The 12,162-nt window shown below is 43.4% G+C and overlaps 1 protein-coding gene across 1 annotated transcript in view; it reads right to left on the bottom strand.

Moving 5' to 3' along the window:
• Retreg1 (reticulophagy regulator 1) overlaps positions 1-6,974 on the bottom strand; it is a 137,596-nt gene extending 130,622 nt beyond the window's left edge. Inside the window, exon 1 of the mRNA XM_026393594.2 lies at positions 6,543-6,974. Coding sequence (XP_026249379.1) covers positions 6,543-6,856 — 314 coding nt within the window. The 5' untranslated portion in view covers positions 6,857-6,974. The remainder of the gene's footprint in view (positions 1-6,542) is intronic.
• Between the last annotated feature and the right edge of the window lie 5,188 nt (positions 6,975-12,162).

Here is a 12,162-nt window from a genome sequence, read left to right as displayed (position 1 = left end):
ACACCAGCCACATTTTATATGCTCAACAGTCACTAGAACCTACTGGCTACCGTACCAGACCAGGAAAATGTACAATAATTACCATCATGAATATTCTATGGGAACATGACAGGTTGAAGTCATCTTTGATAATTCAAACACCTTCTATGGGCCTCAGTTTCCTTTCATGCAAAACAGAACACATAACTCACTGGGTTCCTATAGGATTTATAAATGCAAAATGTGAACATCCTTATTGATCATTGTAGTAATTGAAGTTTGACAAACTACTAAAAGGATAACTACATAGTTTGGCAAGTGTCTCACAAGCAACAATAGTATGGCTATTGAAGTGTGTTATTGTAACTGAAATAAGAAATGCTATCTTAGGCTATGTGGCCAGAAGGATTCAGTGCTCCTTCCCAGGGAAGCCTGCTGCGTACAAGGAGGAATGGAGAGAAAGAGAACCATGCTCAGAAGAATCTGCAAGCCATCTAAGAATCCAGCAGTCATGGAGTCCAGGATTTCTCAGCTGGGGAAAAGAATGCAATGAATTTTGAAACAGAGAACTACTCTCGGATGGGACCTGAATCCTTGGGCAGCTCCAGAAATCACTAACTCAACAAATAGAAAACATGGATTAGTTAAGAATCATCCTACAATGGAAACGTTGCCTGATGAGGAAGAGAGTTCATAACCCCAGAAAGAGCTCAAACACAGCACTTCCCAGACATCAGTGTATCCAGTCTCCTGGAGAGCTGGGAAAACCCAAGTGTCTCAGCCCCACCTCCAGAGATACTGGTTCTGTAGGCGTGGGGTGGGGCCCAGATGATGCAGATGTCAATGTCTTGGGTCTAGAAGGACACTGTGAGGAGAAACACAAGCTGGAGGACCCACGAGCACTGGGAGAGAAGGGGCGTTGGATCCCAAGTGGGAGGTGGGTCCCTGTAACCTTTCAAACCAACTTCACAGATGGTGCTCCAAGGACTCTCCATGGGTCCCATTGGTGTTCCCACTGCACAGTGTCCAGCCTAATCTAGGTCTTTGAAAGCCAGAGGTGCCAGGTGTGTCCCTGTGTAGTCACAGCAGGCAAATCAGTGCATTGCATTTCCAACAGTTACACAAATAGAAGGCAGTATGGTCACGCGTGCCAGATGGGCTGGGGAAAAGGACCCATGCATAGGCTTCTCTGCATTTCGTGAGTTCAAACTTCATCACATCAGTAGCTTTCTAGGCTCCAGAGGCAATGTACCCCCAAAGAGTGACTGAATCATAAGCCCTTTAATTTCAAAGTCATGATCAGCAAGAAGCCTTAGAAGATGGACCTTTGGTTCCATTCCTTGCCAGTCTGAGGCAATCATCACATGACCATACAAGGCGTGGCTTAGAGCTCACCACTCCCTTACCAAAAACCTACCCTTCACCCCAAGATCTATGCCTGAACTTTCCCCATAGCTTTAATAATAAAAATAGTCAAGTGTGGAAATGACTCAAATAAAGTCACCTTGCAAATAAACAAATTGTGTTGTAATCCTGAAGTGGCCCACTACTGAGCAGTCAAAGGGGGTGAATCTCAGGATGTTAGGCTGAATTAATGAAGCCAGGAACAAAAGGCATAAGGCTGCAAGGTAGCACTTACAGAGACTTTAGGAAAGACAAATCTCATCTATAGGGACCAGTTCCCAGTTCCCATGGACCAGTTCCCAGCAATGGGTACTTACAGGAAAGGAACCCAAAAAGCCCTTTTGGGATAATGGGGTATTCTAGGTCTTGGTTGCCATCACGATTACACACACACACATATATAACATACACATATATGCAATTTGTATGTGTAGAGTGTGTGTGCATTTTATTGACAATAAACAGCAAAAAGGTGATTCTTTAAAATCAAAAATACGCTGGCATGTTCTGTTTCATTGTGTTCATCCCATTTCATGTTGTCCTGAAAACTGTAACACTGGTTGCCTCTGGGAGGAAACTGGGTAGCCAGAGACGGGCGTGGGAAAGAGATTTTCAAAACGTTTACTCTGTTTGCTTTTTAAACTTTTGAACTGGGAGGCTATGTTAGTTGTTTTTAAAAATAAATAGAATTGTGAATTAAGAAAAAGAATTTTGAAAATGTGTTGTTCATTGGTACAGAGTGGGAGTATGACCGGAGGCCCTGCCTGCCCCGGGTCTGAGAAACTCTTTGTCACCGGATCTATTCCAGTTGCAGAAACCCTGATTTTTGAGATGGGCACTCTGTGTGGTCTGTATTTTATCAAACTCTTCCAAGCTTGAGTGAATATCAATGTTTTAGCTTTTTTTTCATATTTTAGGCTTTTTCATAACCATATCATAGATAAGTGTGGGTGTGGGTGTGTATCTGTTCAAGAATGCTCAATCATTTTGGTGGTTTTATCTCCTATGGGTGTATCCTTAATCAATTCTGTGCACTTTGGGGCATTTTAAACTTTTAAACCGAATCATCTGGCTGGGTGTGGTGGTGCTCACTTACAGTGCCAGCTAGGCAGTTCCTTGGGAGGATGAGGCAGGAGGACAGCCTGAGCCCAGGGGTTTAAAGTTTAAGGTCAGCCCTAGGCAACATAGAGAAACATGGTCTCAAAAAAAAAAAAAAAAAAGAATCATTCTGCTAATGTTATTTTGTGCTTCTTTGCCTCAAATAACCCTTGTAAAATCTGCCCATGGTGGCTGCCTTCAGTTGCTGTCTATCTTACTGTTCTACAGCAATCCATGGTAGAAATGAACCAATCATTTATTTAGTCATTAAAATATTTTCCAGGGCTGGGGTTGTGGCTCAGTGGTAGAACACTTGCCTAGCAAGTGTGAGGCACTGGGTTCGATTCTCAGTACCTCATAAAAATAAATTTAAAAATAAAGGTCCATTGACGACTAAAAATATATTTTAAAAAATATTTTCCATACTTTTAACAAGGCATTTTTTATTGCCCCCATCACCTACTGCAAAAATAAATCCAAACACTCGGCACAACTTTTCAGGCACCACTGTCCCCCCAACATGTCCTGTTGTCACCTAGACAGCCTCATGTCCCTTGTCCACTCACTGCTCTCTGCCAGCTCATGTGGCCATCACATCCATTTATTTGCGCTATGGCTGAAATACTCAGCACACCTCCAAGGTGCTCCCCCTCTGGTTTTATTCCTTAGAGCTGGACCACTATTGCCCATGAACCAAGTCTACCCAAGCCATTACTGTCCATTAAGGTCTGGTTTAAGCATGATCTCCTCATGAAGAGATCTCCTTATGAAGTCCCCACAATATTTCCCAACCACAATGCCACTGTGCCTCCCAAACTCGAGATGAACGGTCCTTTCCAGAAGCTTCTACCACCTTTGCTTCATGCTGACTTGAGTTACAGCCTCTTGTTAGGATGATGTCTCAGTTTTTGTCTTTCTAGTGCTTGGCACTAAAATCTTGCAGGTAATGGGTAGGTGATGAAAGTCCTTCCAGTAACTGCTGGCACAGGCACTAAATCATTCAAAAATTATATGTTTAAAAAGTTAATTTCCACAAAAATGAAACAACACCAATTAAGGTGAAAAAAAATCACTGTTGATCAAGATAGGATTGGGGTTCTCCATATTTCTAACATTGATCTTTTTTCTATTCTCACAGAAAATGCAAGCTTTCGAATTCCTAGGAGAGAAAATGTTTGAGTATTATACAATTTAAGATCACTTGATAAGAAATACACTATTTAAAAAACCTTTCGACTTTGAATAGCCTTTTAAACCTGGATGGGCAAATAAAGGAGAGAAAACTCCAAAATTTTAATGAAATCAAACTCCAGTGAATTATGACACAAAAGCAACAAATATTTCAGAATCTAAAGATCAGACCAGGCACAGTGGTATGTGCCTGTAATCCCAGCAGCTTGGGAGGCTGAGGCAGGAGGATCTCAAGTTCAAAGCCAGCTTTAGCACCTTAGTGAGGCCCCTAAGCAACTTAGAGAGATCCTGTCTCAAAATTTAATTTTTTTTTTTTTAAAAGGGGCCAGGGGATGCAGATATGGTACAGTGCTTAAGCACCCCTGGGTTCAACCCCTGGTACAAAAAAAAAAAAAAAGAAGAAGAAGAATTTAAAGAGCAGTATTTTTATCTTTCTGTCAAAGAAAATACATACCTGGAATGCAGATACTGTAAACAGGAGAAGAAATAAAACAAATGAGATTATAACTAGGTTGAATGTCTGGCCATTGTTTGCCTCTGTAACAGTTTTTATTTAAAAAAAAAAAAAAAATATATATATATATATATATATATATACAGATGGAAGACATCACTGCATAATACCAGATATGCCTTTAAATTATTTTATGTCAAAACCATTATTTTCAATAGGTGTTATTAAACAATGCCTCATAAATGTTGGGATACGGCTCAGTGGTAGGGCTTGCCTAGCATGCACCAGGCCCTGGGCTCAATTTTCAGCACTACAAACCAAAAGAACACATCATAGAAAAATGTTTATAACTTATAGTTACAGAAATTAGGCTACAGTCTTTAATATTAATAGAGCTCTAAAAGTCAATAAAAGACAAATGGCCCAATTGAAAAATAGATGAAGGTTATTTATAAACAGATAATGCAGTCAAAACATAATTATAGTAGCTTCTGAACATAATAAAATAAATATTTGATCTCAGAGAAATGCAAATTAAAAATCATGCTGGGATATCCTTTTCCACCTGTAAGATTTACAAGATCAAAAAGTTTCATAAAATATTCTTGGCAAGAGTATAGAGAAACAGGCACATGGCTGGTAGGAGTATAAACTGGTAGAACCCCAGCAAATGCAATATGGTGAGATCCTTTAAAATTACAAGTGCCCAACCCCTGGGAACTAGCAGCTTCACTTCAAATTTAACCTTCAAAAACACTTGTACACATGCAAAATGATGTATGAAAAAGACCATTAGTTTTAATAATGGATTTGCAAAAGCTTGGAAATTATCTTAGTGACTCCATAGGACACAGATTAAATATTTGAGACATACTTAACAAAAGAATTCTATGCATCTGAGAAAGAAAATGGAAGGGATCACCATGAAAGAAGAGTAGCAGCCCATATGACATTCCATAATTTGCATAGAAAATCGTGTATTTGCTGAAATATGAACTTATCTGCAAAGATATGCAGGAAACTGGCAACATTGGTTGCCACTGGAAGAAAATGGGAGGCCTGGGACTAGCGTGGGAAAGACATTTTCAAAATGCTTACACTTTTGTACCTGTAGAATTGTATTGATTACTTTTTTAAATAAATAAAAAAGTAAACTTTTTTATTGAACTTTTGAACTGAGGAATTGTATTAGTTACTTTTTTAAATAAATAATTTTTTTAAAATTAAGAAAGAAAATCTAAAAAAATTAAAATGTTGGGTGTTTTTTGGTGCAATGAGTAAGACACAGCCCTAAGACTATTGGCCACTGTCCAGCCTAGCACAATACAGTACATCTTCCTTATTTGAGGGTTCAGGCAACTTCGTAAGAGGATAGAATAGACCTGGAATAAACTGGAGAAACACCAGTGGCTAGAAGACTCAGGGACCCTGACAAGACACAGCTTGTTTTAAGAGAAAACCAGGACTAGCATGAATCTGCAGAAAAATCTTCACAGTGATCAAGTTAATCTAGAAAAATGACAGCCTATGTCTCTATTGTGCATTTATTTATTTCCCAACTTTAAGGTTAAGAAATCTATGTCCTGTAACAAGGTATTTGTTAGTAAAAACTGCTTACTCTGCACTTTGCAAAGAAAGGTTTTCTCTGCTCTCAGTCACACAGGTAACAGATGAGAGAGGCCTTCCATGTCAGACACTTCCCTTCTCACCTGTGAAGACGGCTTTTTGGAAAACCAGATCCATTGTTCAGGGCTATTAAAAGAACATGCCCATGTATTCTCTTGGGACTTTACCTGGAAATATGACTGTTTTCCACACTGGGCACACCTGGGGGGGGGGGGTGATGTGCATAATCCACCTGTTTGTTTGCCTCCTATTTTCTCACCAGGGAGCAAAGACAGTAAATCCAACCCTCCAGGGGAAGGAAAAACAAATCATTCAATGCCCATCCCTGGTGGCTGATAAAGCCAGCAGTCTTGAGAGTGTACCTAAGCTGGTCCAGATATGCCTCTGGCGTGCAAGAATGAACACAAGTTCAAACACCTTTGCTCCTGCATGCATGGAAGAGCAGGTCAAGACCTGTGAGTTTCAGAAAGCCTAAGTTTTCAAGTGTGCTGGGAACATCTGTAGGTACAGGTGCATGTGGACTGCAGACCACCTCGCCTCTGAGCCTGGATGCACACACGGGGGGAGGGTGACAACTCTGTACAGACAAGTGAGTCTTTGAGGAAAGTTGAAGTAAGTATCTACCTGTTTGAGAAAGGTTGGGTGAGAAAGTGAAGCAGGGTTGACACTTAGTCCGCCGCAGTATACGGCTTTCGGCCCCGCACCCGGCCCTGGGCACCCCCTCTTCCCTGCCCGGGCGCCCCAAGGTCACCTGCCCTCCTTGGCGCCCCTACCCAGCCCGAGCTCTCACCAGAACAGCAAGTTGGCACCCACGAAGCCGAGCAGGCTGCGCAGCGGCCTCTTCCAGCTCAGGAGCTCCTCGGCGCAGCAGCCCAGCCACAGCACCGGCTCCCCGAGCAGCCAGGTCACCGCGGCGGGCACCCGGCCCGCGGCCTCCTCCACCTGCGGCCCCGCGCCGGCTGCCGCCGCGCCTTCCTCTGGGGCTTCCTCCTGCGCCTCCTCTTCCAGGGGAGCCTGGGGCGGCGGCCGCTGTAGTGCCAGCTCCCCGGCAGCCGGAGCCGGGCATCCTTCCTCGGCGTTCTCCTGGGGCGCCGCGCTCGCCATCTTCAGCGGTGCTACCAGGCGGGGACCGAGACGCGCGCGCCTGGCTGTCGGCACGAGAGAGCGGCGGGCGGCGGCGAGTCCGGGCGCGGGGTGCTCGCCGCGGGGCGCCAGCGGCTGGGTGCCTTGTGACGTCAGCCCGGGCCGCGGCGGGGGCGCAGCCCGGGGGAAGTGGGTGCGGTCAAGTTCGCGCAGGGGCGGGGCCCGAGCGCCGAGGGGCCGGGCGGCATCCTGTGCGCGGTGGGTGCTGGCTGGGCGGTGGCTCCGGGGAGCCCGAGTCCCCTGGATAGCCTCGCCGGGATCCGACGAAAATAACCCCCTTTCCCTTCCAGCGGCGGGGGAGGGCCAAGGAGAGGATCGCTGCCGGCTGGCTTATCTAAAAGGGAGTCCAGGCTACGGGTCAAATAAATGGGACACTCACTTTCTCAAGCCAGGGCCACCGATCGCCTGTCCTATGGTCTCCGAGGACATTATCCGAACTCCCCCTCCCTTCTTGGCAGCTCATTCCAGTCCCCAAGGACCCATCCCCCAGCCCCAGCCCCGCCCGGTGCCCTTTCTGGGACGCCTGCATGCATAACCATAACCATAGCAAAGGTCTTCTGCACCCTAGGAATAACATGCTGATACAAATGCTGGATTTAAAAAGGAAGAAAAAAAAAACATCAACAACATCTTGGGTCAATTAAAGAGTTGCCGGCCCTCTGATTTTACTAGTTAGGAAACACCAGGCCGCAGTGATGGGTGCTCCTCCTCTTAGCTTGGGGCTGTGATTTGGGTCAGAAATGCAGGTTACTCTGTGCAAAGTACAGTGAGCTGATAGCCGAGAAGCAAGAACCTCTGCGTAGCCTGGATGCCTTGCCCTGGACTCTCTGCACGTGTCCAGCTGGGTGTGGTAAGCTTGGGCGGTGGTTACTTAAGAGTCACTATGGTCTCGGCGTCAAGTGGGTGTCAGGGAGATGACATGGAATTCTGAAACCTCTTCAGAGGTCTCTTTGGGGCTGGTACTCCTGGGCGAGTGTAGTGAAAGGGGAAAGCAAAATAATTGTTCAATGCTCACTTTTCACCGTCTACATGTTGAAAATCGCCTCCTCTGTGATCCCGTTCTTGGTTTTTTTCTAAAATAAAGTAATCTTCCCTCAATCCTGAGAATTCTACCTGCAGAAGAATCAGGACATGTCACGTCCTCCCCTGCACCAGCCTGCCTTCACAGAATGGATAGAATTGGGCTCATTCCCAAGCAATTAAAGCCCATTAGCAGGGTGGTGGCACAGGCCTGTAATCCCAGCGAATGGGAAGGCTAGTCAAGGCCAGCTTGGACAATTTAGAGAGACCTTGTCTTAAAATAAAAACCAAAAAAAGATTGGGGGTTGGGGGTGTGCTCAATGGTAGCCTCCTCACTGGGTTAAATCTTCACCAGCGTCCGCGCGCGCGCGTACACACACACACACACACACACACACACTACTTCAACAAAGGAGTCTGGGTAATATTCTATAATGCTCATGCTCATCTGGATGGTCATTATATACCTCTGTGTATGCATATTATCTGTGCAGTGTAGATGTGGGCTCTTACCTGTGTAAAATGTGCTGCATTTAAAAGTGATATATGCCCTTTGAGGTCACTCAAAGGTTTATAAACACTTACTGTGTGCCCATGCATTACTAAGCTCTGTGGATACGGCTTCCACCTACAGAGGCTCACAATCCAAAAAGGCAGCAATTACAATTGTGATAACTGCTGTGATCAAAAGCATTGCTAAATGTTAAGAGATTTCTTATTTAAATTCTGCATCAAAAATTAGGGAAGGAGGGGCTGGGGATGTGGCTCAAGCAGTAACGCGCTCCCCTGGCATGCGCGGGGCGCTGGGTTCGATCCTCAGCACCACATAAAAATAAAATGAGGATGTTGTGTCACCGAAAACTAAGAAATAAATATAAATATCTCTCTCAAAAAAAAAATAGGGAAGGAGGAGCTGGAGCTCAGTGGCAGAGCACTTGCCTAGCATGTGTGAAGCACTGAGTTTGATCCTTGGCACCACATAAAAAATTAAACAAATAAAGGCATGCTGTCCTTCTACAACTATAAATAAAAAAAATAGGGAAGGAGCTGGGCACTGTGGCTCATGCCTGTCATCCCACAAGGCTGAGGCAGGAGGATCAAGTGTTCAAAGCCAGCCTCAGAGATTTAGCAAGGCCCTAAACAACTCAGGGAGACCCTATCTCTAAATAAAATATAAAAAAGGTCTGGGGATGTGGCTCAGTGGTTAAGCGCCCCAGAGTACCAAAAAAAAAAAAAAAAAATGGAGAAGGAGGGATGGGAGTGTAGCTCAAGGGTAGAGCACTTGCCTAGCATGCATGAGACCCTGAGTTCAATCTTCACTACTGCAAAAAACGTTTAATTAAAGCTTAAAAAAAAAATAGAAAAGTAGTGGAGTAATCAGGTTTCTGGAGGATTTGAGGATAGTTGGCATCTGCCTTGACTTGTAAGACACAGCGAAGTACAGTGGAGGTGGGGCAGAGTAGGGGTAATAATTCCTATTGGGAGTTCAGTATGAGAGAAGGTATGAGTTGCAGGAGGAGTTGCACTGTTGGTCAAGCATATTGGCCCAGGGCCTTGAATGATCCTCTAGTGACAGGAGGTTTGGTTATCCTGAAGGCAATGCAGAATATCTGACATTTCCAACTTGCCTTCCTAGGAGTAGCCACATGATAACTGACAGAGAGTGACCTAGGAAGCAATGAAAAAAACAATGTAGAAAACATTCAGGTATTTTTTCCACCAAAGACTCTTTTCACAGATGTAGGTCCTCCCTCTGGAGGAAATTTCGATAAACAAATATACTTTATTGTATGCTTTGGTCTTTGGGTTAGCACTTGAGACAGCTCAGAATTATGACATCCTGAAATTCATTTCTAGACACCCTGTGCTGCTGCTGGTCCTGGGAACACAGGGCAGAGGAGATGGGGAACAGGCATCCCCGCTGGCTAGGCCAGAGTTGATGTGCTTTCAGAAACGTTTGCAAGATTCTGCATGTTACTTTGCTCCCCTTGAATTCTAATTATTGTCGTCAAGATTCATTGAAGTAGTAAAAGCTGTTGGCAACCAAGATACATAAAAGCTGAGTTCCAGTAGCTACCTGTGGTTTGTAACACTTGTTATCTCCCTTTAATGATAAATCTCCCCATGAACGGATCTGCATTGTGAAGTGTTTTCTTCCTCTGTCTTAAAATTACTATGGAGAAAGGGCTGCACAAAATGGTTTTGCATACAAGGCTGGACTAATTGCTCTAAATATGTCTTTTTCACCTCTGACCTCTAATAAGTACTGACAAATTGTGTGAAGGAGTAGACACTGGCATAGATGCATAAATGGGTGCGACTGGGTGGTTTTTTTCCTTTAATTATCTTTGTGATGCTTGAATAATTTATTCAGCACTGAGGCAACTGAAAGATGATGTCAATGCTGGCTACAGTGAACCTCATCCCCAGGTTTCAAGGGGTGTTGGAAACTTTTGTTGGTAACCTTAGCATTTAAGATTTCCTCCTGAATTTTGCTTTGCCGGATGTTGAGAACAAAGTGATAAACACGAATAAACTAGACAATTTGACAATATAGATTTAAGAAAAGCAAGGAAACTTGGCATATACCTGAGACGAGATGTTACTGAAAGTTTAGTCCTCACCCCTGATGCCAATCCAATGATGAAGACAAAGTTTTGAGAAAAGGGAAAAAGGAGGTTTATTTCTTTCCTAGCAAAGGAGAAACACAGGGGGCTCTTGTCTCAGAGGCTGTGATTCTTCCCCATTAAAGGGAGCAGGGTGTTTTTTTTTTTAAAGGTGAATCAGAGAAATCCCGTTTCCCAATGTTAGGGAGGAGAGATTAGGAAGGAGAGCAGGGAGGAGAAGGTCAGGGAAAAGAAAAAGAGGGAGGAGAAGGTCAGGGAAAAGACAATCAGGGAGAAGAAGTTTGGGAACAAGAAAAAAAGTGTCAGTTTTAGAGCAAAAAGGGATATAGTCAAAGCATAAAGTGCATCCCTGTTACAAAAACAAGAATGAGGTTAAATATTTGTGAACTCAAATATTTGTGAGTCAAGGAGACAGTTTAGAAAATAATACAGCTGCAGAAAGAAAAAAAAAAAAACAGTCATACATATACACATACAAACTCTCCAGAAGAGGCCACTCACCTGTCTCTTCTGAAAGTAGGTAGAAAGCTTGTAATAGGAGAGAAAATAATGAATAATTAATTCCCACTCTAGAAGGTCTCATGGGGCAAAATCAAGCTAAGCCTTAGAATGAGAGGGATTTATAACAGTATCATTACTTGTTTCTTAACACATTTCATAGTGGATCCTAAATAGGCCCATGTTCCTTGAATGAAAGAAGCCAGGTATATGTGCTACTTTGTTTATCAGTCCTACAGGTGGAGTTTTTGTGTGTTGACAATTTTATTAAAGCCATTTCACCTTCTTCCTCTTACATACCCTCTATTCCTTATCCTAACTTTTCCTAATTTTTCTCTTACTGAGCCAAGAAACCCTAAATAGCTCACTCTAAGTATAAATAAGATCATCACCCAACAGTAGTGACAGAGCGAATAGGAAGGAAGATTATATCTTTCTCTAAAGGTCCTCTGACCAGATGAATTTCCAAGGCCTAGCTCAGTGACTGACTCTCAAAAGGAATTCACTAGTTCTGTTTTGGGTTGAACGTCTGTTGTTCATATACAAATGAGACTATCCAAACTAGAGTAGCTTGTATTTGACAAGCATTCTGTAAAGGATATGCTTCCCAGAAATGACAACCTCACACCAAGAAGGTGGCCACCCAGACATCTATTTGGGTATCCAGTTTGTATATGGCTCCCTAATACCCACAAGGGCTTTTTTAAGGGTTCAAAATAGCCAATGAAAAGGAGTCACACTGTCAGTCCATTTTCTACTGCTACAACATAATACCAGTTCATTTATAAAGAAAAAAATGTAAGGCCTGGGGCTATATATAGCTCAGTGGCAGAGTAGTTGCCTAGCATGTGTGAGGCACTGGTTCAATCCTCAGCACCACACAAAAAATAAATTAATAAACAAAGATACTGTGTGTCTCTACAACTCAAACAATAATTTTAAAAAAAGAACAAAAATTTATTTGGCTCATGGTTCTAAATGCTAGGGAGTCCAATAGCATTGTGCTAGCATCTAACTGGTGCCTTCCTATTGTATTATTAAGGTGGGAATGTCAGAGAAAGAGAAAGAAGGGAACATTCCAGCCTATGTCTCTCTTCCTCTTCTCATAAAGCCAATAATTTC

Source organism: Urocitellus parryii, chromosome 1, assembly GCF_045843805.1.
Source record: "Urocitellus parryii isolate mUroPar1 chromosome 1, mUroPar1.hap1, whole genome shotgun sequence".
NCBI classification, from domain to species: Eukaryota; Metazoa; Chordata; class Mammalia; order Rodentia; family Sciuridae; genus Urocitellus; species Urocitellus parryii.
This window is presented reverse-complemented; position numbering and strand designations above follow the sequence as displayed.